We start from the raw sequence: 24,107 nt of genomic DNA on the forward strand, positions 1-24,107 counted from the left end.
TGACAGAACGCCCCACAGCACACACTGTTCCTTCCGGTCCTGGAGGTGGAGTCCCAGAGTAGGGGCCGGCACCCCCCAGCACGGCTGCTCCCTGTTCCCGCTGGGAGCGTCCCGAGGTGTGTGCTGCTCTCCTTGTGGTTGTGACTGGCGTTTCCCCGAGTGTTAGTGGTGCTGAGCGCCTCCCCACACGGGTCGGGGCCGCGTCTCTTCTTCGGAGAAATGTCAGTTCAAGTCCGTGGCCCATTTCTCAGTTGGGTTATTTGTCTCTCCGTCGTGGAGCTGTCGGGGTTCCTTATGAAGCCTGGATAGTAACCCTTACCAGGCGTGTGGTCTGCAAACATCTCTTCCTGTTCCCGGTTTGCCGTTGCGCTCTGACGATTGTTTCCTTTGCTTTCAGACGTCTTAAAGTCTAATGTAGTCCCATTTGTTACCCTTGCTTTCATTGCCTGTGCTTTAGGAATGTATTGAAGAACACAGAGTTTTTCTCTCAGTCTGGCTCTTTGTTGCTTTCCCACCTCACTGCACTTCTCATGTCTCTGTGGTTTTGTTGTCTCACCGAGGACCGTCTCAGTAGTTTTCCTCCCAGAAGGGGCTTGGCTGCTGAGGGGTGTGGAGCCTTGCCTATCTGCAGGCATCGCAATTGTGCCTCGTTCTCAGTGATACTTTGGCATGGTTTAGAGTCTTCAGCATTTCTGAAATTCCACCCCTTCTTTTGGCAAAAGCCCCTTGGGAAGGAACCTGTGGAGCTGTTGGTGACAGAACAGCAGGGGACAGTTGGGGAAAGGCGGGAGAGGCAAGGCCTGGGCGGCCCGGTGTCCCCGGGAGGGACGTTGATTCCAGGTGCTCGTGCAGGGGGTGGGTGGCCGAGCTCAGAGGGGCGCATGGGCAGCAGAGGGTGGGACCCGAAAGCTCAGCCCTGCAGAGCGCGTGGCCCCCGAGCATGTGGGCCGGTGGCCTGGGGCGTGGGAGGATGGCCAGGGCCAGGAGAGGCGTGGGGCTGGTGCAGGTGCAGGAGAGGCCTCTGGGGGACGGGAGTGTCCAGAGCCATCAGGAGCTTGGGTGGGGCGGGGTGTGGGCCACGTGCGGGGGTGGCACCCTCGCTGCCACCACCCCCACCACCGGCCGGGCTGTGCCATGGTTCCATTCCCGCACAGTGGACGTATGCCAGACCCTGAGTCGGCTTCTTGCCTCAGAAGAGAAATAGGTAAGCTTGACTGTTACCTTACAGTGTAAATTGTTGGGACAGGATCCTGACGATGGGCTGCGGATGAATGTGAGAGCGTTGCTGGCTGCTTTTCAGGATAAGAGTTGAAAGTCGGATCCCAGCCCACAGAGCTTTCTTTGGAATCCCCCTGCCTCGGTGACGCGCACGGGTGTACCGGTGTGTGCGCGGCCCGTGCAGGCTCTCTGGCCCGTGGTCGCCCCCGTGCCTGTGCAGGCACGTGACTCTTTTCTCCTGTGTCATGGTGGTTTTGATTATATTTATTGGAAGAGAATTTTAACGTCTGGATGTGATAATAAAAAACACCTTAGGAGCTTTGTTCATTGTGCATCGTGGGATTTGTTCAACTTGTTTTCTAGTAATTCCACTCTGTTTTCTTTTATGAATGCATCGGTCCAGCTCAGATTCCAAATACACAGTGTGTTCACGCAGACGGCCTGCGGGACCCGGGCAGGCTGCCTCCGCTCCTGGCCCCTGGTCCTGAGGGCACAGCCGGTGACCCACTTCCCAGTCGTTCTGGAACTGAGTGCTCACTTTTTCAAGCAGTAACATTAACGCCTGCGCTCACTTGGGTTTAACAAGCAGCCTGGAAGGGCGTGTGCGGTCATCAGTGACCCCACCAGCCCTGACCTCAGCCCCCCGCGGGCGTCTCTCCCTGTCTGCGCGCCATGGAGGCTGCCTGGGGGGGTCGTCGGGTCAGGACGGTGGCGTTGGGGGGCAAACCGAAGGCAGCTGAGGACCCTGGGGCATCTTCTCCGGTGCCGGCGTCACACAATCTTGGGGTTGCTCTACGTGCCGCTCCCATTGCAGAGACCCAACCCCCCCAGTCCTGGTCGTGGAGACCACGGGTGGTGGTTGAAGGCTGGGTCGTGCCTCCACCCTCCAGAATCCCAGCCTGTGGCAGGACACACCCTCCACAGGAGCTGGAGGGGATCCTTCACCACGTGCGGTTTGCTGTCTGCCGCGAGCCTGGCACCGTGTTGGGTGCTGTACGCAGTGGTCACTTTCTGACCAAGTGGACACCGAAGGAGCCCCTCCGTTTTTTCTTACAGGAAGTACTGAGTCCAGAGGATGCGGCCGGTGTGGGGGGTGGACCACAGAGCCCAGTCCGGTGGCCCATGCAGGGGGACCCACGCCGCCCACCAGCAGCAGGTGGCCCCGAACGTCCGTGTGAGGCCGTGTCCCGTGTCCTGCTGGGCTTGGCCTCGTAGCTCGGTTGTGCTTTGATAGCCACCCACAGCAGTCATCAGCGAGCCCGAGTCCCAGCGGGGTGGCCACCCGGTGCCGAGCCCACCCCATCACACGTGGCAGATGGGGCTCAGCTCGTGGCATTCTGCTCCTCAGACTACTGGCGAAACCCAAGGTGTGGACAGGCATGTTTATGCACTGCCGAATGGGAGTGCTAGCTGAGGGCAAGGACGGTGCTGGCCTTGCTGGGTCTCCGGCCAAGAGTCCTGCTGTGGTGGTCCTTCCGTGGCTGGAGCCTGGCTCTGCCATCACCCCAGGGTCTCTGCTGCTGGGAAGCCCAGGCTCTGAGCCAGGCCTGGGTCTCCTCCCTGCCAGGCACAGTACCTGGCACACGGCTGGTGCCTAGCAAGTGTCGGTGGAGCCAGCAGTGCCCCAGGAGTGGGTGCTTCCCTGCTGGGCGGGCCTGAAGACGAAGCGCTCACAGGGGCGGTTTGCGGCAGCCGTCGCAGAATCCCATGGAGACCTGCCGTGTGAGCAGGGAGTGCTGGCAGGGAGTCCCTGTCTTCGGTGGGTTTCCCTAGGGGTCCCCGGGGTGCGGTGCTGGACCCTGCCTGCTGCGCTGTGATGACCCTGGGGGCCGACGAGTGTGTGAGCAGCAGTTCTCCAGACTTCTCAGTGGTGCTTCGTGGGTTTTCTATCTTCCCATGCTCTGGACGGAATGGGTGGTTTTTAATAACTCAGGGGAATGGGCGTCCTCTCGTTGAGATCAGTTAAATGTGTGCCTATGATCTCCCATGGGTGCTGATGCCGTCACCTTCCTAACCCTGAGGTGCACCTGAGGTGCTGATTTCTGTCCGGCCTCAGCCTAGTGCCCGCCAGGCTCATCGGCATCTCTGCTGCACATCGTGGGCTTTCATGTCCATCGATTAAAGCCCCCAGTACTTCTCTCCTTTTTGCTCATTTCCTTAGCTGTGTTATTCTAGATGAACTTGGTGATCTTTCTGTCTGCTGGCTTGTGGAGGTTTCTGGGAAGAGTGGAGGCTGCACTACATCTTAGATGTGGGTCAGGGTGCATCTCAGCCTTTGTGTCCTTGTCTAGGAGCACAGGAGACCCTCACTCACACGGGCCTTTTGTGGGGCTTGGGCAGGTTTTAGAGGAGATACATTTTTAGAGAATGAGAAGCCGAAGCCTCTTGCCTCAAAAAGTGCCACGAAGGAGGCCCACACATCCTGCGTGGACGATGGGTGGTGCCCACCCACCAACCGTGTGGAGTTAGTGGCCTTCTGTCTTCTGCAGGTGCCCTACGAAACACTGAACAAGCGCTTCCGTGCCGCACAGAAGAACATTGACCGGGAGACAAGCCACGTCACCATGGTAGTGGCTGAGCTAGAGAAGACCCTGAGCAGCTGTCCAGCCGTGGACTCTGTGGTCAGCCTCCTGGATGGTGTGGTGGAGAAGCTCAGTGTGCTCAAGAGGAAGGTCAGTGCTGCTTCCGGGCCATGCTGCCTGCCCTGCCCCCAGGCTGCGCGCACCCCACAGGCGCACCCTTCACCCAGTTGTCCTGAGAAGGGGCCGCCTCCTGGGGGAGCTGCGGTGGAGGGGCCCCCCTCCCCTGCTGTCCGCGCTCTGGAGTCTGTCAGCTGTACGGCCGGCTTCCTGACCCACATTCCTGTTCCTGTAGGGCCAGGTTATCCTGACTCCAGATGTCCCAGGGAGCCCAGGTCGGGGCGGCCAGGATGGGTAGTAGATTGATTTATTTTTTTCACAATTTCACCTCAGAACAGCACATAGGGTATCCTGTTTCTGGGAATGGTAGGTATGCCCACTGATAAGCCCTAAAAAGTGAGATAAGATATTTGAAAACATTTTATTCGCCAGAATTGGAGAGCAGGGGGTCAGGGGGGCTAGAAGGCGAGGGACCCCTGCTGCCTAGAGAGATCCCCCAGCAAGGGCCTCACTGGCCAGTGACTCAGGGCCCTTAGAGTTGGGGGCCTGATGGCAGGACCCAGCAGCACTACACCTCAGGTGAGGGTGCCCAGAAGTGAACTTGCTGGGAGAAGCACTGCCGCCCACCCCCTCCTTCAGCCTGGTCTGAGTGGTCCCAGCAGGTGCTGCCTCCAGGCTCCAGGTAGAGTAAATGCAGTTCTCTTGAGTGGAGGATGCCTTCCATCTGAGCATCAGATGGTTCAACTACAGTAACCAGGACAGGTACACAAGACACCACGACTGCAACACAGCAGGAACAGAAAGAGATCTGCACAGACTTCGGGTACAGAAACTATCAAGTACCATACTTTACTGTGCTTAAAGAATGAAAAAATAGCTTGAAAATATCTGCAGGGAGTAGAAACTATGTCATTTAAAGTTAAAAAGAACCAAGTAAAAATACAAGAAGTGAAAAGTAGCAAATGAAAAACTCAAATGTTTGCTTACAACAAACATTTTAACACTTAACAATCAGACCAAGCTGAAGAGAGAGTTAGTGAGCTGGAAGGTGGGTCTGAGGAAATTACCTAGAATACAGCACAGGGATGAAGAGATGAGAGTGCATGAGAGGGTGAGAGATTAGGGAACAGAGCAGGGACTGTGCAGTGGGCCAGAGTCCAGGAGAGGCGGGCGGGAGAATGACGCGGAGACCTAAACAGGTTAAATAAAAGTAAACGTAACTAGGACTTTCACAGTGAGACTGAAGAAAAGAGAGACAGAAAAATCTTCAAAGCAGGTGGAGGAAAATCCGCTTGTCAAGGAGCAGCAAGTATCCTGACAGCTGACTTCTTGATGCCAGTTGGAAGCCAAACCTTGGTGGAATGTGCTGGAGGGAAACAAGGGCCGACCAGAATTCTGGACCTGCTGTCCAGTGCGTAGCCACCAGCCACCTGTGCCCACTAACATTTAAATGGAATAAAATCAAGAATTCTCTGCTGGGGTTGCACGAGCTACACTTCAGATGGTTGACAGTGGCTGCTATGTGGCGCGCAGGCGTAGAGCACTTCCACCTGGCTGTCTTAGTTTTGAGCAAAATTGCCTTTAAGGGAAAGTATTATAAAAGATAGAAAGTCGTGTTATAACGACAAGTAGTTTCATTAACCAGGAAGCTGTGACAAAGTTTAAGTTCTACGCCTCTGGCAGCATAGCCCCAGCGCATGTAAAGCAGTAACATCCCTGAGGAGGTGGACAGACCCTGCCGTCCGCTCGGTGGCAGCAGCCCCGCACACTCTTGCTGTCTGTGGCCCTGGGCCCCAGCTCCCCTCTGACCTCCTTGCCTCCTGGTCCTCGGCGATGGGGGTGGCGTGCCCGGTCTCCACCCATCCTGAGCGCCCCCTCTGTTCGCGTGTCACAGGCGGTGGAGTCCATCCAGGCGGAGGGTGAGAGCGCCAAGCTATGCAAGCGCAGGATCGAGCACCTCAAGGAGCACAGCAGCGACCAGCCGGCAGCGGCCAGCGTGTGGAAGAGGAAGCGCATGGACCGCATGATGGTGGAGCACCTGCTGCGCTGTGGCTACTACAACACGGCCGTGAAGCTGGCGCGCCAGAGTGGCATCGAGGTGGGCGCGGGGCCGCGGCTTCCCAGCCCTTCATGGAGGCTGCACTCGGCCACTCGTGCGTCCTGAGCCGGGAGGTCCCCTCCCGCCCGTGACGGCTCTAGGGGTGTGTCGCACCTGCCGCATGGTTTGCACGTGTTCCGAGGAGCTAGAGTGTGGACAGGGATCCCTCCCCGCACCGCTGCCCGCTTTCCTGCCGCCAGGCGCGTCCCGTGACTGTCCCCCTGGGGTGACGCCTTTCTCTGGGGTCAGGCACGTTTTCCATCTGTCCGTGTGTGGTGACCCCGGGGGTGCAGGTGTGGAAGTACTCGATACCCTAGGCTGCTGGCCGGTGGCGGAGGGCCTCTGCAGGTCGGCCCGCACCTTTCTCTGGCCTTTGGGGCTGTGTGGCTGGGGGCAGTGGTACCCTGGTGTCCCGAGGGCAGCCTTCACTGGGGGGGCGGGGGGGCAAGGAACAGTTGCTCGGGCTGCTCAGACCAGAGTGCGTGGCCAGCCGACCCTGTCCACGTCCTGTGTCGACCAGAGCCTCTGGCAGCAGAATCCGTGTGGACGGCAGTGTCTCCCTCGTCTCCACGTGGGGTCCCGTCTCAGCCTGCTCCTCTGCCACATGCTCGGGACCCACTGGTTCCGCCCCTCCTCACTCTTAAGTCCTCAGTCTGAGCACTGCTGGCCGCCTGGGGCCTACCTGCCCCCCCCCCGCCAGTCCCATCCCCTGGCATGGCTTAAATGTCACCCGTGTGTGTGTGGCTCCCACCCTGGGTCGAGGGGCTCAGCCCTAGCTGCTCGAAACCCCAGCATGAGACCCTGCCCCCTGTCCCGGCAGGTGGCCTTGGGTCCCTGACAGCATCGTGCTGTCACCCCCACACCGGCATCCGCAGGTCCTCACTGTGCACCCTGGCCCCACTTCCTGCTGTGTCCATGTCCCTGTCTAGTTCCAGCCCTAGGCCTTTCCTTCGACGTGGCTGACACACTCGTGCAGTGGGGCTGGGGACGGGGGGCTCCTCACTCTTGCACCCCAGTCCCGGGCGGCTCCCCGGAGCTGCATGTGCCACGTGCCCAGGCTCCTGCTGTGGGCGGCAGGGCCACAAGTCTCAGCTCGGTGCCCAGTGGTCCCTGGTGCCTGCTCTCCTCACCCCTCCCTCCGCTGCCCAGCACGGCCAGCTTCTGACCGACGGGCTCTCCTAGCCTCACATTCCTGGCACAGCCTGTCCATCTGCGGTGGGCGTCAGGCTTCACTCCCGCGCCCCCTCCCCCCCGCACACCTGCGAGGGCATGGCCACGCACACCTGCGGTGGTTGGTGAGGCACGAGCTCCCCACGCCTCCTGGCCCCCAAACGTGTACCTTGTAGAGGGGAGAAGCACGAAGTCAGACGAGATTTGCTGAAGGTGACGTGTCTGCAGAAGTGCCAAGAGGGACGGGAGGGCGGCGGGGGAGGGGCTGGTGGTCCTCAGCAGAAGGGCGCAGCCCCAGGAGATCGGCGTGCACCTCGTCGAGGAGACAGTCCTGGAAGAGGGTTTCCACAGGAGCCCCCAGCTTCACACAGGGCGCGGAAAGCCAAGTCTCTTTCAGAAGCAGATGCAGGAGGACATCCTCTTGGCCTTGGGGTTGGGCGAGGCCTCCCAGGAAGAGGCTGCAGCTGGGGCTCCTTAATGTCAAGGACTTCTTTTCATCAAAAGACACCACGAAGAGGGGGAGTGCGGGCTACGCAGACGGCCAAGAAGGGAGGAACGCCCGGTGGAGTCCGCTGTGGTCCCTGTGTTAGGAGCTTCCATGCTTGCGCCTCCCGGGAGCGGACTGTGGTTGGCGCTCGCTCTGGCCCGCCTCCCGCCGGCTGGTTTAACATCTTCACTGTGGCTCCCGTAACTGAGGGTCCAAGGATGTCAGAGGACCGTCAGCAGGAAAGGAAAGACCTGGAAAGACCCGGGATGCCGGGGGGGGTGCAGGCAGGAGAGGCCACCTCTTGGAATTTAGAGCAGAACTGGAAAAGGTGGGAAATGGGAGAGAAGAAAGACTAGCATGTCGTCTGGGCGCCTGGCCTTGCCCAGTGGGAAGGGTTCAGGGGAAAGAAGACAGTGGAGAAATGGCCAAGGAAGCGACATGAGAAAGCCCACCTCTGCAGTGAGGGCGGTGAGCAGAGAACTGGATTAGTGAGTCCTGGTTGCGGCAGCCACGGGGTACCTCGTCATCAGAGCTCCCCTCGGGAGGGCAACGCCAGGTAGCAGCCGGGAGGAGCAGCGGCCGTGGCGCTCGGCCCGCCACACTCCCAGCCCTGTCTGACTGGGTCCTGTTCTGTAATCGTCGGTCAGGACGGGGAGGTTGGGGGTGCCTCTTGCGGGCCCAGCCGCTGTCCCTACTGAGGACGTGGGTAGAGCTGCCCTTGTGTGGCCACCCTGACCTGCCCGCTGTCTGGAGCGGCCATGCAGGAGCTGGAAAGCTGACAGGGCATCTCCAGTGTTCCCCCCCACACACACACACAACAGGAGCACACCCCGGGCCCTCTGGTCAGCTGCTCTTCTGCCCTTGACCCATTTGGTTCCGCAGGAGATGCTTCAGGAGCTAGCTGGTCCATGGGCGCCGCCTTGTTGCCAAGTAACTGTACTCGATTATTTCTTCTTGTTAATTTTGCTGTAAGTGCCTGGTTTTCACTGCAGCATCAATAGCTATATGCATTCAGTGACTTTCTCTTGAAATAGAATAGGTGTCTCTGGGGCTTCCCTGGTGGCGCAGTGGTTGAGAGTCCACCTGCCGATGCAGGGGGCGTGGGTTCGTGCCCCGGTCTGGGAGGGTCCCGCGTGCCGCGGAGCGGCTGGGCCTGTGAGCCATGGCCGCTGAGCCTGCGCGTCCGGAGCCTGTGCTCCGCAGCGGGAGAGGCCACAACAGTGAGAGGCCCGCGTACCACAAAAAAAAAAAAAAAGGTGTCTCTTACTTAAAAGCTTGCACCTTAACGCTGCATCCACCAGTAGGCCTCTGTGTCCTTTTGCAGCACAGCTCCCACAGGGAGCTTGACATGGCCCTGGTGCCTGGGTACGGAAGTTCGGTGGCGAGCTCCTGGCTTGCTTTGCCGTGGCAGACCTTGGTCGAGAGAGTGTGGGCGAGAAAGCTCTCTTGTCCTGTGCTCTGCAGTGCCCAACAGCCCATGAGGCCTGAGCGGGGACCCTGGAGACACGGGGTTCCAGGGATGTTTGGGTTGGGTGTTCCACCTGGTAACTGAGAAAACGACCTTCACTAACGTTTTCTGCTCGAGTCTGTTCCAGATGGAAGAGAAATTTACCTTTTGAAATTTTCGTTTTCTTCTAATGAACCCCCTCCTTTTGTGATGTCTGAGCATTCATCACCTTGCCGTGTGCGACCAGGGAGGTCCTTCTCGCTGGCTGTAACCCAACCTTTTGCTGGGGGCCTTGCACTTCCCGGCACCACACAGAGCCCCCTTGACTGCAGCAGGTGTGCACTTGAGTTGGTGGCTTCGTTCCTGCGGGTCCCTGGCCCTACTGGGATCCTCCTGCCCCGCAGATGCAGCTGCACTTGGCCTGCCCTCCCAGATTGCCAGGCCTCGGGGACGGAGAGAGGGGAGCAGACGGCGGAGGGCAGAGAGTTGCAGCCCCTAACCACCCCGCTGCCCCTTCTCAGAAATCTAAACTTTAGATCAATCTGCAGAGCAAAACACAGAAAATGAGAGTATGAACTGCTGGGGTCTCCGCGGCTGCCCTGAGAGGTGAAGGGGGGCAGACCTCTGCCCTTCAGGGCCCCAGGTTCTGGCAGGGCCTGGGCTCTCAGGGGGCCTGGGAGCCAGCATCTAACTGGGGCGCAGGCCTGCCTGCTGTGCAGACCTGGCCCGCGGAGGGGCTGCCCCGGCAGGGGGCGGGGGTGCTCCTATAAGATGAGACTGTCGGGCCGGCCTTCGGCGGGTCCGGGGTCCCGTGCTCTAAGCCAGTACTTCCTTCCCTGCAGGACTTAGTGAACATCGAGATGTTCCTGACAGCCAAAGAGGTGGAGGAGTCCCTGGAGAGGCGAGAAACAGCCACCTGCCTGGCCTGGTGCCACGACAACAAGTCCCGGCTGCGCAAGATGAAGGTGTGCGGGGCTGCGCCTGGGCGGGGCTCCTGGGGGCGGGGCTGCGCCTGGGCGGGGCTCCTGGAGGGGCGGGGCTGCACCTGACAGGGTTCTTGGAGGGGGCAGGGCGCGCCTGGGCAGAGCTTGCAGGGTGGGGAGGCAGCTTCGCCACCTGCAGTAGAGCCGAAGTGCTTTCACCTGTTGGTTCAGAGTTCTGGCGTTCTGATTCATAGTGGAGGATTATTGGGTTTGGTATGGGTTTTGGGGTTTTATTGGGGGTGGCGTTTGGGTTTTAGGTAAAATCCCAGAAAAGTGCACCCCCTCTGCATTATGGTTTGGCCAGAAGTTCTGAGCACGAGGTGTTGACCGCGCTTGCGCTGCGCGTGGCCGCTGCGGGGGGGGGGGGGGGGATTGGCGCCGGGTTGGCCCACACACACGTGGGGAAGCCGGTGGGAGCGGGTACCCGCCTGCCAGGGTGCAGAGTTCCAGGCTGGGATATTCTCCAATACAGCCTTTCTTGAGACCCACAAGCAGCTTTAAAAATAGGCACTTAAACGTAAATTGCAGAATTTAAACATCCTTACTGAAAGGTGTCATTTGCCTTAGGGCTTGCAGAAATGCTTGATTGTATTAACCTTTCCTGCCTCTGTCAGAAAAACTTTGTCTTCTGTGTTCTAAACTGAGTGCCTCTAACCCCGCCCCGTTGAGCTTGTCGTGTGCACATAGTCACCAGCCAAGGGTGACACTCTCTGCCACTCAGGGCCGCCAAAGCGAGCACGACGCGAAGACGGGACGGAAAAGTAGAGTGGCCAGTGGCTCCCCTAAAGAGAGTGAGGATCTTGGTATGGAAACCATAAAAGGAAAGCCAGAATTGGTATGTAACACGCGCCCGCTCTCCTGCTCCACCCCCACGGCTGTGCGCTCGGTGGGGACCAGGGCAGAAGGAAAATAGGCCTCCGGTCGCGAAAGGCGGTTTCTGCAAGCCCTGTTCCCTCCCAGAGAACACTGCTGCTTGGCCAGGGCACACCACGTGGGCCGGGTCAAAGCGGGGGCCTTGCAGCTACCAGGGGCGGGCTGGCAGGGGCCGAATCCACGGATGGTACATTCCTGTGACCTCGCCGTGTAACTTGAAGGAGCATAAGTAGTCGTCCAGAAGCGCACTTGGAGAACAACCTGATGCCACCAGAACGTGCTCAGTACAAGATAGCGTCTGAACACAAGTCAGTGCGCAGGCACTGTACAGTTCGTACATGTGTGGGCACACGTGAGCTCCTGCACTAGATCACACTCGCAGGCCGGGGAGGGGAGGGAGCTGGGGCGGGGGGTCAGGGGTGCCCGTGCCAGATGCCAGGGATCCCTCAGAGCAGTGATGAGATTCTAGACGAGAAAAGAAACTCTGAGACCCACGTTTCCCGCAGTTGAGAAATACATCCAAGGGTAGGCGCAGCAAGGAAAGTCTCCGGAGCTGACCTGGGTCTCTGGACACGTCAGGCTAACAGAGGCAGCAGCGTGTGTGCTGCGTGTCTGCAAACTCGGAAGGGGTCATAAGTGGGAGAACGCCGCGCCTTTCTCAGACAGCACGGGGCGTGTTCAGCCAGCAGCACATGACGTCACCCAGATCGTAGCCGTCCACGTGGAGTGACCGCCTGCTTCCCTCTCAGCGGACTGTTTGAAGGTTAACCTGGAGAGCAAAGAGCCACCGTAAATAACGCGACGCATTTCCACGTGTCAGTCGTGTAAAGCTGTGGCCTGGCGTTTACCCGTGGCGCTCCTCGGCTGCACATCCACCGGCGGCCCCAAGCGGAAGCAGTCACCGGTCCCGGAGGCAGGCGGGGCCTCTCCCCAATACTCCCCCTCTCGGCCCTGCTGGTCTGGCCTCTGAAGGGGGCGTGGCCTCTTCACTGGTTTGTGCGGCACCGCCCAGGCGGCCTGCGCCCTTCCCCAGCCAGTCGGGGGTCAGGACAGACTGCTGCCCAGGGCTTAGTCCCCCGTGCAGAGGGCAGGGAGTGGGGCTCGGGCTGGGAGACCGCCTTCCCTGAGCACCTGTGGGGTGGATGTGTGGGCACCAGGTAAGTGGCTCTCTGCATCGCTGCCGTGCCTTGGATGCCCTGGGCAGCACGGTCTGGTGGTCAAGTCAGCCCGGCCTCACCCCGTGTCCCTGGGGCGGGGCTGGGGGCTTTGTGTAGGGTGTCCTCCCAGGGTCCGGCCCAGGCGCTTCCCCAGAATGCAGTGTGCACGCCGGGGCTTGGGTGGGGAGTCGCGGGGTTGGCAAACCTGAGTTGAAGCGTCAGGCATAGAGCACCGTTCACGCCATCTTGCGACCTGGGCGCTGTGGCAGTGACAGTGAGGTTTGCGTCCTGTTCTGTTAATTCCAGGTATTCTGTCTCTGGTGGAAACCATGTTCGAGATGTGATCATCTAAATTACTTCTCTTGTAAAATAATCCAGGTTTTTCACCTTAGGTCATGAAAGTTCACTTTGCCTGCTTGCCCTCTACCCCCAACCGCAGGGGTTTTAGCCCCAATTGGATTGATATCACCAAGATTTCAAAGTTAGTTTGGGCTCCCATACAAGCAACCCCCCTGGTTGGGGCCCCATTAGCCGCCCGCAGAGTCTCCCGTGGAGCTTTGGGATTTACGCCTCCCAGGTGACACCTTTGGGAGACGGCCACCTCCTGGCACAGCAGCCCCAGCCCCCCCGCACCCTTGGCAAATCCTGGGGCTCCTGCCCCTTCCAGGAACCAGCCCCTGACTGGCTCTCGCTACCTCTGCCTCCTTCACCTGGTCCTGGCCAAGTGCCCCAGGCCCCCCACCCCCCGGCCCCGGGCCTCTGAACTGGCTCATCCCTCTGCCTGGAGCATTCTCTCGGAGTTCTCACGGCCCCCACCCTGAGGGTCCGCGCCCAGCGCTCCCTCCCTCCCACCTACCGGGTGCCCAGGCCTCAACGCTGCCCGGCTCCGGAGCCGCCTGGCGGTGGAAGGCGCCCCGTGTGGCTGAGGGCTGCCGGCCGGCGAGGCTGGAGGTAGAGGAGGGCGCACGCTCGCTGACTTACAGGAACTGGGCCGCTTGTCTGTGCGGTTACCCACCGCCCTCTGCGCTGCCGACGGCCCACGCTGCTTCTCGCCCCCGGCACCGCCTGCCGGCCCTCCCTGCCCTCCCCGGCCTGGCCCGAGGGGCACGCTTGGCCGAGGCTGCGCTGGGAGGGGCCGGGCCTAGAAAGCCACGACTGTGATTGAGATTGCGGTTTCAGTGGCAGCCCTGCCTCCCTGGTGACTCGGAGCGGCTGTCGCTGTGCGCGTGGCCTCAAGCTGGCACGTGGCTCCGGTGACCCCGTGTAAGCTGCCCATTGTCTTGTCTTCACCCTCAGAGCTGCCTGGAGTTCAGCCTCAGGATCCAGGAGTTCATTGAGCTCATCCGGCAGAACAAGAGGCTGGATGCTGTGAGGTAGGCCTTCCTCCTGACTCTCGGGGCGGGCGTTTCGGGTCCCCTCCCGGTCTGGTTTGGGGCAGGCAGGGCGGGTGTCTGGCAGGTCTTCTCTGGCTGGCTGGGCCCTGCCCAGGGACGCACTGCCCTGCTTCTCTCCCATTGCTGAGCGGGGGTGAGGCCACGGGCGCCCCCGACAGGGCCAGGCCTCCACCGCACTCTTCCCGTCGTGGTTCCTGGAGCAAATGGCCGTCCCAGGTCAGGCTGTGGGCAGCGGGGAGCACAGTGTCCCCAGGGCAAGAGAGCCCTGGGCAGCTGTGTCGGTCCTCCCGCTGCTGCAGCTTCAGCCTGGCGCCCTGAGCTCTGTCTCCTGGAGGCATGGGGCGCCGGGCTGGGGGGCTCCCAGCCCAGGATGTGGTGGTTAGAGGGTGGGCGGGGCCAGTTTTGCTCTCCACGGGGAGCCTCAGGGAAGGAGGCTGGAGTGCAGGCGTGGCGGCAGGGGTCCCCGCCCCCTCCTGCTGTTTCCACCTGCACAGACAGGGCTCAGCGCCCGGGGTCTGATCGGTGGACGCGAGTGAGGCTGTTCTGGGGGTCACTGCAGAGGCGGGAGGCTGGACCCTCTCTGGGGCCCCAGGGGCTGTGCAGGAGGAGGGGCGGGTCGGGTCAGATCCGGGTGCCATGGATGTCGTTGGGCCCGGTTCGTGGCACCCAGGGTCACCTGGAAGGGCTCGGGCAGGTACCGTTTGCGTTCAGGCACTGCCTCTGGGTGTTCTCTAGATGGGATTCTGTACTTGGTGCCTCGCAGCCCGTCCCCGTCCCCTAGAGGAGGGGGTGCCTGAGTCCCGAGGCTTTCCGCATGTCTGGGTGGGGGCGGGGCCCAGGATCCCGCAGCTACCATGGAGCCGAGCTCAGCTTCCCGGCGCTGGGAGCGCAGACTTCACCAGGCCGCGCTGTCCTTTTCCAGACACGCAAGAAAGCACTTCAGTCAGGCCGAAGGGAGCCAGCTGGACGAGGTCCGCCAGGTCATGGGCATGCTGGCATTCCCGCCGGACACGCACATCTCCCCCTACAAGGTAGGGTGCGCCTGGGGGCCCCGGGCGCTCGTAAGGTCTGGTCTGTAGTCACTGCCACAGTCGAGCGTGGCCCACGCATGACTTGTTCGTTTCCCGTCTTGGGCCTGGTTCGTGGGACCCAGGGTCACATTTCCTGTCTTGTTCCCATTATGCTGGTAAAAGAAACTTATATCAGGGCTTCCCTGGTGGCGCAGTGGCTGAGAGTCCGCCTGCCGATGCAGGGGACGCGGGTTCGTGCCCCAGTCCGGGAAGATCCCACATGCCGCGGAGCGGCTGGGCCCGTGAGCCATGGCCGCTGAGCCTGCGCGTCCGGAGACTGTGCTCCGCAACGGGAGAGGCCACAGCAGTGAGAGACCCGCGTACTGCAAAAAAAAAAAAAACAACTTATATCAGAAAACCTCCCGAAGCACGTCAGCTGCAAAGCGCAGCTCCGAGTGCCTGACCGCTCCCTTTCCCTCCCCGGGGGCGCCGCTCTCTGGAGTGCCTGGTCAGGGCTGGACAGGCCGGGGCCTCTGCACGGCTCTGCCAGTGTCTCTCCTGACCTCGCTTGCTCCTGATCCGCTTTCTCTTCCCTGCGCCAGGATCACTGGGCACATCTGTCCTCGGTCCCTCCCCCTTGGGTGGCTCTCCTTGACCTTGAGGTTCCATGTGGGTCTGGGCAGGGGCATACCCCCCACAGCTGTGGTCCTTTTGAAACCTGGGGGCCGCCCTAATGACCTTTGAACCTTCTCTTGGAAAAACACCCCAAGTCCCGTCCTGTAAAACCTAAGAAGTTTGACAGCCCCCCTTCATTCCTTCCCTTCTCCTTCCCCTGAGGTTCAAACTGGCTGTTTTCTCTGGGGTGGCCCATTGAGTCCTGGGTGCCGCCCACCACTGGTCTCCTCTCCTCAACAGCCTTTCTCAGTGTTTACAGTGTGAACAGCGTTTCCCAAATCCTGAAGTTGTGCTTCCTCTTGACGAACGATTCTATCTTTAAGTCATTCTTCTCTTCTTGGTTTTTGTTATAAACACTCAAGAGAAGCCGAGCCGCACCTTCAGCACTTTGCTCAGAGACAGCTCATCACCCACAGCTCCCCCGTCCACGTCCACGAACACAGTTCGGCCAGGCTCCGCACACCTCGTAACAAGGAGCCCTCCCCCCAGTTCCCAGTAACATGATCCTCTTCCATCTGAGGCCTCATCACAGTGGCCTTGACAGTCCACAGCTCCTAGGTTTCTCTGCGGAGCCTGGGGCGCTCCCTGCCGCTCTCCCCTCCTCCTCCTGGGCCCACCTTTTAATGGTCCATTTTGTGTGGCATTACCTCCAAGCTTCTAGCTGCTGCTCATTGCCCAGTTCCAAAGCCACACCCCCGTGTTTAGGTATTTGTTTCCTAAAGCATCCACTTCCGGTAGCAGGTTTCTGTCTTAGTCCCTTCTGGCGTCTGCAACAACACACCACAGCTGGGGGCTTGTGAACAGCAGAATGTATTGCTGATGGTTCTGGAGGCTAGAAGTCTAAGATCAGGTGCCAGTGGGGTCCGGTGAGGCCCTCATCCGAGTTGCAGCCTTCTGCTATGTCCTCCCGTGGCGGAAGGGTCGGGAGCGCTCTGGAAGCTCTTAGAGGGGCACTGATCCCTTTCATGAGGCTCCACCCTTGTGACCCCATTCCCTCCCAGAGGGCCTCCCTGACCATCGCCTTGGGCCTCAGCATTTCAGCGTGTGCAGGAAGAGGGTAAAGCCCCTTCTTTGTGTGGTGAACCAGCCCTGTGCTCCAGGCCTTGAAGCTGGTCTCTGTCCAAGGCCCTGAGTGTTCGCCCCGCAGAGTTCTGTGGGGCCCCTGGCAGACCCGGCCCCTGCCGCCCAAAGCGTGTGGCGCAGGCCTTCGGGAGGTGGCTGGAAGCTTGTCGCCCGGACTGAACTCACGCCTTCTGCAGTGTTTGGGAATATAAGTCAGCAGGTCACAGAGGTCTTCAGGTCTAAACTCAGGTTTCAACTCACAGCGTTGGGTCTTCCTGCTCTGGAGAGTTGTTAGAAGTGCAGGAAAGGCCGGCCTGCCCTTGGGGGCGAGATGGCCAGCTCAGGAGGGCACGGAGCGTGTCCCTTCCCTTCCCGATGTGGCCTTGCAGGGGCTGTAAAGAGCCAGGCGAGTGCTGCCATCATGGCTTTGTGGCCAGGAGGAGCCGAGCCTCAGAATGGGCTCCGGGCCAGGGCGGAAGCCACAGCCGCCAGGGCAGGCCACCCCTCCCCGGGGCAGAGCTCTCCACACAGCCTCCCACCCATGAAGATTGGTCAGACAGATTGAGCAGCACAAAAGAGAAGACCAAGATGACACAGGAGAACTTCGGCCCAGAGCAAGCGGGGGATCTAGGGTGCGGGAAACGCAGAAACAGAGCTGGGACAGTGGAGTGTCCTGGAGGCAGGAGCAGGGGGGCAGATACTCCTGAAACGTGCTGGAGCAGCCTGGTTAAGGGAGCGAAACCCTCGTCCCTCGTGGTGGGAAGTCACAGGCGTGTCCCGACCGCTCACGGCGGGAACGGGCCGAAGTGTTTGGTTTTGAGAGGCGGCTGTAGCAGAGGCTGCGCAGGGCCTCGGAGTCGGCACTGGGCAGTGCCAGCCCCGGGTGTGGACCTCATTCTCCGTGGACTTGGATAGAAGAAATATTAAAAGCGTTTCTTAAACGTTGGAGTGCGATGTGTACCGTCCGCCAGGACTCTTGAGGAGCTCACACAGAACCTCTGGCTGTGCTTTTGTGTGTGTGTCTCCCCCTCCCTCCCTGCGCTCTCTTCTTGGGTCTAAACCTGGGTGGTTTTAGGCATGGACGTGATTTAAGCTTCTCTTCTAGTAAGTGGTTTCCAGGAATAAGGCTTCTCCTTTCAGACCTTAATGCTCTTAGCAAGAGGCTCTTGCTCGCTCCGTGCTGAGCTGGCCTTGCGGCCCCAAGTCCTTGACTGGCCTCGAGGCCGCAGGACACGTGCTCTAGGGTAGCCGAGTCCCCGCCCAGCGAGTCGGTGTCCCAGAAAGCGAGGCAGCAGCGGGCTCGCCGCGGGCCGCCTGCGCGTTAGTGGGGTGACTCTTCCTCCCGTCACCTTTCATCTGCAGGGGTGAAGAGTCACGCTTGTTTGCTGTTGTCACCCCAACTCTGCCCCGCTTCTTCCAGGACCTGCTGGACCCGGCCCGGTGGCGGATGCTGATCCAGCAGTTCCGGTACGACAACTACCGGCTGCACCAGCTGGGGAACAACTCCGTGTTCACCCTCACCCTGCAGGCCGGCCTCTCGGCCATAAAGACACCGTATCCTTCGCGCTGGGAGTGGCTCCCCGTGTGCCCCTCTTAGTGTGGGGCTGGGGTCCAAGACCCCGCTTCTTAGCGCCCTCGTTCTCCACCTTGAAACGGGCGCTGCATCCCCCGGCTTCAGGCCCGTGCCTTAACTGGGCGACTGGGGGAGGGGGTGCCCAGTGGAAACCTGCCCAAACTCCACGGATCGAACCATTCGGAACAGCCTCCCCCGTGGTGCCCGGGGGACCCCCTAGAACCTCGGCCGGCCCCCGCCCTCCTTAACCCGCGCGCAGGCAGTGCTACAAGGAGGACGGCAGCTCGCGGAGCCCCGACTGCCCAGTGTGCAGCCGCTCCCTGAACAAGCTGGCGCAGCCCCTGCCCATGGCGCACTGCGCCAACTCGCGTCTGGTCTGCAAGATCTCGGGGGACGTCATGAACGAGAACAACCCGCCCATGATGCTGCCCAACGGCTACGTCTACGGCTACAACGTGAGGGCGGGGCCTGGGCTGCGCGAGGGAGGGGCGAGGCCTGTAGGGAGAGCGGGCGGGGTCAGAGGGTGGGGCGGGGCTAGCAGGGCTGGGCCCTGAAGGCCTAGGGCAGGGGTACCTGCCGGAAGTAACTTTTCCGAAATGCAGTGACTTATTTTCCGAGCCTTGGTTCTGTGGGTTTCTCATAGAAACGTTGATTTAAACCATATTGGCCTGTCTTAATGCGCCTGGTCTTTCTTTTCAGTCCCTGCTGTCTATCCGGCAGGATGATAAAGTCGTCTGCCCGAGAACCAAAGAGGTCTTCCACTTCTCCCAGGCCGAGAAGGTGTACATCATGTAGGCGGGTCGCCGCACCCGGGCGGCTGCGGGCCCCTGCCTGCCTGCCTTTCTGTTTCTTGCGACCAAAGATCAGTGAGCAACGACAAACACTCTTGGGAAGAAAAGAAGTAAGATATAACAAGCTCGTACTTGATTTTGTAACAAGTCAGCTCTTCGACGCTTCTGAAGCGCTTTCCCCTTTCAGAGAAACTTCTTTAAAGACTGACCACGCGGAGGGAGGCTAGAACTTTTCACCATAGGAACTGATCCCTTCCCCGTGTTCTCACAGTTCCCTCCCTTTTGCTAACGAGGAACCCCGGGGGACAGGCTAGTCCTCGGCCGTGGCCCGGGAGCGTTGGTGGCCATGCCAGACTGCCCTGCGGCCACTCGGTGCCACGAGGGACCCTGTCACTTCTCTGTAGAGCTGCTGCCAAAACGCCAGCACCGCGGGAGGGGCCGGCCTCCAGGACCACCGCCTGCCTGCAGCCGCGCCCACGGGGCTGTGTTAGGATGTGTGTAGGCTGGGTGTCATGTCACTCGTGCCGCCTTATCTCCCGCCTGAGAATGTATCCGTGGAAATCCACTGGACCGGGGTCTGCAGAGGCCTTGCCGACGGCTCCGTAACTTTAGCTCTAAACACTGTTCATTGCAGAAGCCAATAATAGTTCAGTTGAAGTAAGCACCGATGACTTTCCAAATCAGATGAACCATCGTAGTTTACACGAAACCATATTGTAGAGGTTTGTATTCAGCGCTTATTTTTGCATGTTGATGTTGATTAGCTAATAAAATGTAAATGTAAGACACGGGAATGAAAGGGTTTCTACTTCTTGTTCCGCGTGCACATCCCACCCCGCCGGTGGTGTCTGCCACCTGGCCGCTGGTCCGGGGTGGGGCCTGGGTTGGCGGAGAGCTGCTCCCACGTGAGCTGCGTCCCAGAGTCCTGCCCCAGGGCCCCTTCAGCCTCACCGCTGCCCCCCGAGCAGCACCTGGTAACTGGGGGTCCCTCTGGGGTCATTTGAGGCACCTGAAGCAGAGCGTGTCTCCTGCTGAGAAGGTGCCAGGCTGGGAGGAGGGGCCGCTGCTCAGATCTCCCCGCTGAACTTCGGCAGGGATGGCGCGGCAAGGGGGCTCAGGGTTAGGATGCGGGCGACCGCATGAGCCCCTCTGCCTAGCAGGTCGTGCCTCGGTGGAGGGCCCTCCCCTGCCCGCTGCTTCGGCCCCCTGCAGTCCAGAAGCTGCCCAGTACCCTTCGGCAAATTCCTCTTCTTAATTCACACAGCTTCTGTCACTGTGGCCAAATGGGGCTCAGAAGCAGCTGGAGGCCACTCCGGCTTGGTCGGGGCAGGGCCACCAGCTCCACCAGGCCCCCAGCACCTGGCCCCAGGCGTGCTCTGTGCTGCGAATCTCTGTCCCCGTCGTTCCTGCAGACGTTTCCTGCTAGGACCGGCGCTGGGTTCTGCGGCCCCTGCTAACCTCTCCCTCACGCCTGTTCTCTGCCATGTCAGCTGAGCCTTCTGGGTTCCTTGGCCTCCTTCCTGACCTCACTGCTGTGCTTCCCCGACCCTTGATCCGCCCGGGCTGCTTGCTGGGTGCTGGCCGCTGTGGCTCCCAGCCTTGGTCTCAGCTCTCTGCTCCTCTGCCAGGCGCCCACGCCGAACCCTGTGCCCGGGGTCCACATCCCAGAGACCACGGTCTCCAGGTCGTCGCCGTGTGCTCTGCTTAGTGGGGGCCGAGGATGGCAGCACCGTCCGAGTGGCTCTCCCCGTGCCCATCTGCCACCAGTCAGGCCCCAGCGCACACGTGGGCTCCCGGCTCCGCAGAGCCGTGCGGGGCAGAGCTGTCCGCGGGGCGATGGGCTCCTTGCCGCCACCTGCACCGAGGGAGGGAGCAGCGGGGTCTCTGCTGGCCCCATCCCCATCCTCTCTGCCTGCCTTCCTGCCCTTTCCTTTCTGTAGAAGTAGGTCTTAACTGAGCACACACACGAGGATGAATTTCTGCACGCGTGCTCGTGCGTGTGGCCCGAGGGCCAGCGGGCCCTCAGGGCTGCCCCCGGGTCCTTCCCAGGCCAGTGTTCCAGCAGCGGTGGTTCTTGGTGAGAGTGGCTCAGCAGTTCTCAGACTTGGTGAAAACAGAACCCTACCGTCGGCTCCCTGGGTGGCTCGCCCACGGGCAGGGGCAGCTCATCCTTTCCACTGTGTGCAGCGTCCCACTGGACGTGTGGAGGGTGACTTCCCGTCCACACACTGGTGGACACTTGGTTGTTTCCAGATAAACCTGCCCGGAGCGCTCTTGTACGTGGCTTTTGCTGAACACACACACGTGTTTTGTGGGAGGAGTGCCGGTCTTGTGTTACCTTTGCTAGATAGACGGTTGGCCGGCATGGCCCCCCCCCCGCTCACACTGCCGCCGGTGCCCGGCGTTCCACGTGGACTGCACGTGCTGTCGGCTGTGAGCACCCGCTCCCTGTGGGCTTGCTTAGTTGTGAAAATGGTATGTGTGGAAACACAGATCGTAAGTCAACAGCTGGATGAGTTTTGCTAAATAAGTGTTCACACACATTAGCCAGTGGGCCCGGGTGGCCAGCGCTCCCGGCCCCTCCAGACTGTCTGCTTGCCCAGCACACAGCCATCACTCCAGTTTTCATAACTCAGGTGAGTTTCGCCTTCACTAAAATCAAATCACGGACTGAGCTCTTGGTCCCTGACTTGTCTCACCCAGAAACTCCCGTGGGCCGCTGCTTCCCTATGCGCACCCGGCCTGGTTGTCCACCCGGCCATGGACACACAGGCGTTTCCCGGGACGTTGGCACCCCCGTCTCTGGACATTCCTTCTTCTCTCCTGGGTAAAAACCTGGAAGTAGAGTCCCTGTGTCCTGGTGTCGTCACGGGTTTACCGTCGCAGCCGCCAAGGACTTCCTGGAGTGGCCACACGGTCCACACCCCTCCGCTCGCCCCACCTCATTCTTTTCTATGTGTTTGTGCTCTGCGTTTCCTGGGCTGGGTCTGCCTCACTACCCGCTGATAGGTTAGTCATAACTCCGTCAAGCCTTCTGCCCCTTCATCATTGGATTACCGGTTATCTTCATTAGTAGGGATTCATGACACAGTCTGGCCACCGACCCTTTGTCAGAAATATGTACATACACTTTATTGACACTGTCATTTGATCAGCCGAGGTTTTAATTTTAGTCAAGTTCAATTTATCAATTTCTTCTTTTTGTATTCTGCGAAATATTTGCCTATCTCAACATCAGAATGATACTCTCTTATATCTTCTAGAAGGTTTAGTGTTAGCTTTTATGTTTAGGTCTGTGATACATCACAAATTAACCCGTGTGTGTGGTCCGAGGGAGAGGTTGAGGATCGTTTCTCCCCAGTGTGTTTACCCTGTTGTTCCGACATCAGAAGACTTTCTCCCCATTGAATGATGGCGGCTCCTTTGTTGGGAAAACCATCCCCTGACTCTCTGTCTGGGTCCCCTTCTGGATGTCCTCACGCCACACTCCACCTCAGTCACAGGAACTTCAATGGAATTCTTGAAACCAGGGAGTGCGAGTCCCTTTTGTTCTACTTATTTTCTGGGTTTTCAAGATTGTGTCAGCTGCTCTACCTCCCTTGCACCCACATGTAAATTTTAAAATCAGCTCTTAAAATTCTACCGGGAAACAAAAACAGTCCGCTGGGATTTAAACTGGAATTGCATAGAATCTCAAGATCGATTTGAGGACAGTCTTAGTCTGCTCAAGCTGGGCGGCTGAGACAGGAGGATATTTCCTCACGGTCCTGGAGGCCAGAGGTCCAGGACTACAGTGCTGGTAGTTGGGTCCTAGCGAGACCCCATCCGGCGCCTTCTCCCTGTGTCCTCCCAGGAGGGCACCAGTCCTGCTGCATCGGGGCCCCGCCCTTGTGACCTCACTTAACCTTAATTGCCTCCAGTCACACGGAGATATGGGTTTGGGGGAGGGGGTGCCGATTCAGTCGGTAACAGGGACTTGAAAATCGGCAGTCCTGAGTATTCTAACCCGTGAACACAGGCTGTCTCTCCACATGTTTATTCAGATCTACCTTCATTTCTCTCATTTACATTTTATAGTTTTCAGTTACATACCTTGCACATATTTTGTTACTTTAACCCTAATTATCTCATGATCTTTTTATTTTATTTTTTTTGCGGTACGCGGGCCTCTCACTGCTGTGGCCTCTCCCGCTGCGGAGCACAGGCTCCGGACGCGCAGGCTCAGCGGCCGTGGCCCACGGGCCCAGCCGCTCCGCGGCATGTGGGATCTTCCCGGACCGGGGCACGAACCCGCGTCCCCTGCATCGGCAGGCGGACTCTCAGCCACTGCGCCACCAGGGCAGCCCTGTCTCATGATCAACGCTGTTGTAAACTTAATCTTTAAATTTACCTTTCCAACATTTCCAATATGGTAACAGACAGACATAGAGTGATTTTGTATATTGACCTTGTATCCTGTGACCTTGCTAAACTCCCTCATTAATCTTAGTAGCTTTTTGGTAAATTTTAAGGAATTTTCTATGTACACAACTGTATCATATGTAAATAAAGACAGTTTACTTCTTTCTTCCTAATCGCATGCCTTGCTTCTCTTTTTCTTTCCTTCTTGTACCAGCCAGAGCCGCCAGCTCAGGGCTAAACAGGAGGGTGGACACCGTTGCCGTGTTTCCAATCTTGGGTGGAAAGCATTCTCTTTCACTGTTAAGGGTGATGCTTGCTGTAGGTTTTCCTGGGTGTTCTTTATCAGGTTGAGGGGGTCTCCTGAAAATTATTACCATAAACTGATGTTGAATTTTGTCAAATGTTCTTTAGTTTGTCTAAGGAAATTGCCATATGATACTTCTTCTTTATTCTGTTGTCATGGAGAATTACGTTTTTCGATTTTGAGTGGTTAAACACACCTTGCATTCCTGAGATAAATCCCACTTGGTATGTTACATTCTTAATGTATCCTGGATCTGTTCTGCTAGGCCTTTGCTAAGCACATGATCTATGACGTACTCTATTATTTTGTAATGTCTGTAGGACATGTAGTGATGTACCCTCTCATGCCCGTTGTTGGTCATTGGCTTCTCCTTATTTTTTCCTTGATCAGTCTCGCTAGAGTCAGTTTTCTATCAATTTTATAGATTATTACAAAGAAGCACCTTTTGGATTATTTTCCCTGTTGTTTGACTGTTTCTGTGTAACTGATTTCTGCTCTTTTCGTTTTCTTCCTTCCACTGATTCTGGGTTTAAGTGTTCTTTTTCCAGCTTCTTGAGGGGAAGATTAGATGACTGATTTGGGCCTTTCATTTCTAACATAAACATCCCGTACGTTTTAACGTTGTTTTCATTTTCATGCAGTTCAAAACATTTTAGTTTCCCTTGTGATTTTTTTCTGTGACCCACGGACTATTTCGGTGTCTGTTGGCTAATTTCCAAATACGTGGAGATTTTCCAGATATTTTTGTCATTAAATTCTGATTTAATTCTGAAGACCTTCCTGTAACATTTCTTCCACCACAGATCTGCTGGTGATGAATTCCCT

The 24,107-nt window shown here is 58.8% G+C and overlaps 1 protein-coding gene across 3 annotated transcripts in view; it reads left to right on the top strand.

Annotated features, from left to right (window-relative positions):
- Positions 1-19,363, top strand: part of MAEA (macrophage erythroblast attacher, E3 ubiquitin ligase) — a 31,179-nt gene extending 11,816 nt beyond the window's left edge. Inside the window, exons 2-10 of one of the 3 annotated variants that reach the window (XM_067734828.1) lie at positions 3,708-3,890; positions 5,752-5,955; positions 9,902-10,024; positions 10,764-10,877; positions 13,369-13,445; positions 14,389-14,497; positions 17,634-17,767; positions 18,046-18,241; positions 18,486-19,363. In XM_067734828.1, coding sequence (XP_067590929.1) covers positions 3,708-3,890; positions 5,752-5,955; positions 9,902-10,024; positions 10,764-10,877; positions 13,369-13,445; positions 14,389-14,497; positions 17,634-17,767; positions 18,046-18,241; positions 18,486-18,581 — 1,236 coding nt within the window. In that variant the 3' untranslated portion in view covers positions 18,582-19,363. The remainder of the gene's footprint in view (positions 1-3,707; positions 3,891-5,751; positions 5,956-9,901; positions 10,025-10,763; positions 10,878-13,368; positions 13,446-14,388; positions 14,498-17,633; positions 17,768-18,045; positions 18,242-18,485) is intronic. The other 2 variants (XM_067734829.1, XM_067734830.1) reach the window with 2 other exon arrangements.
- Positions 19,364-24,107: the final 4,744 nt, after the last annotated feature.

This window comes from Pseudorca crassidens, chromosome 4, assembly GCF_039906515.1.
Source record: "Pseudorca crassidens isolate mPseCra1 chromosome 4, mPseCra1.hap1, whole genome shotgun sequence".
NCBI classification, from domain to species: domain Eukaryota; kingdom Metazoa; phylum Chordata; class Mammalia; order Artiodactyla; family Delphinidae; genus Pseudorca; species Pseudorca crassidens.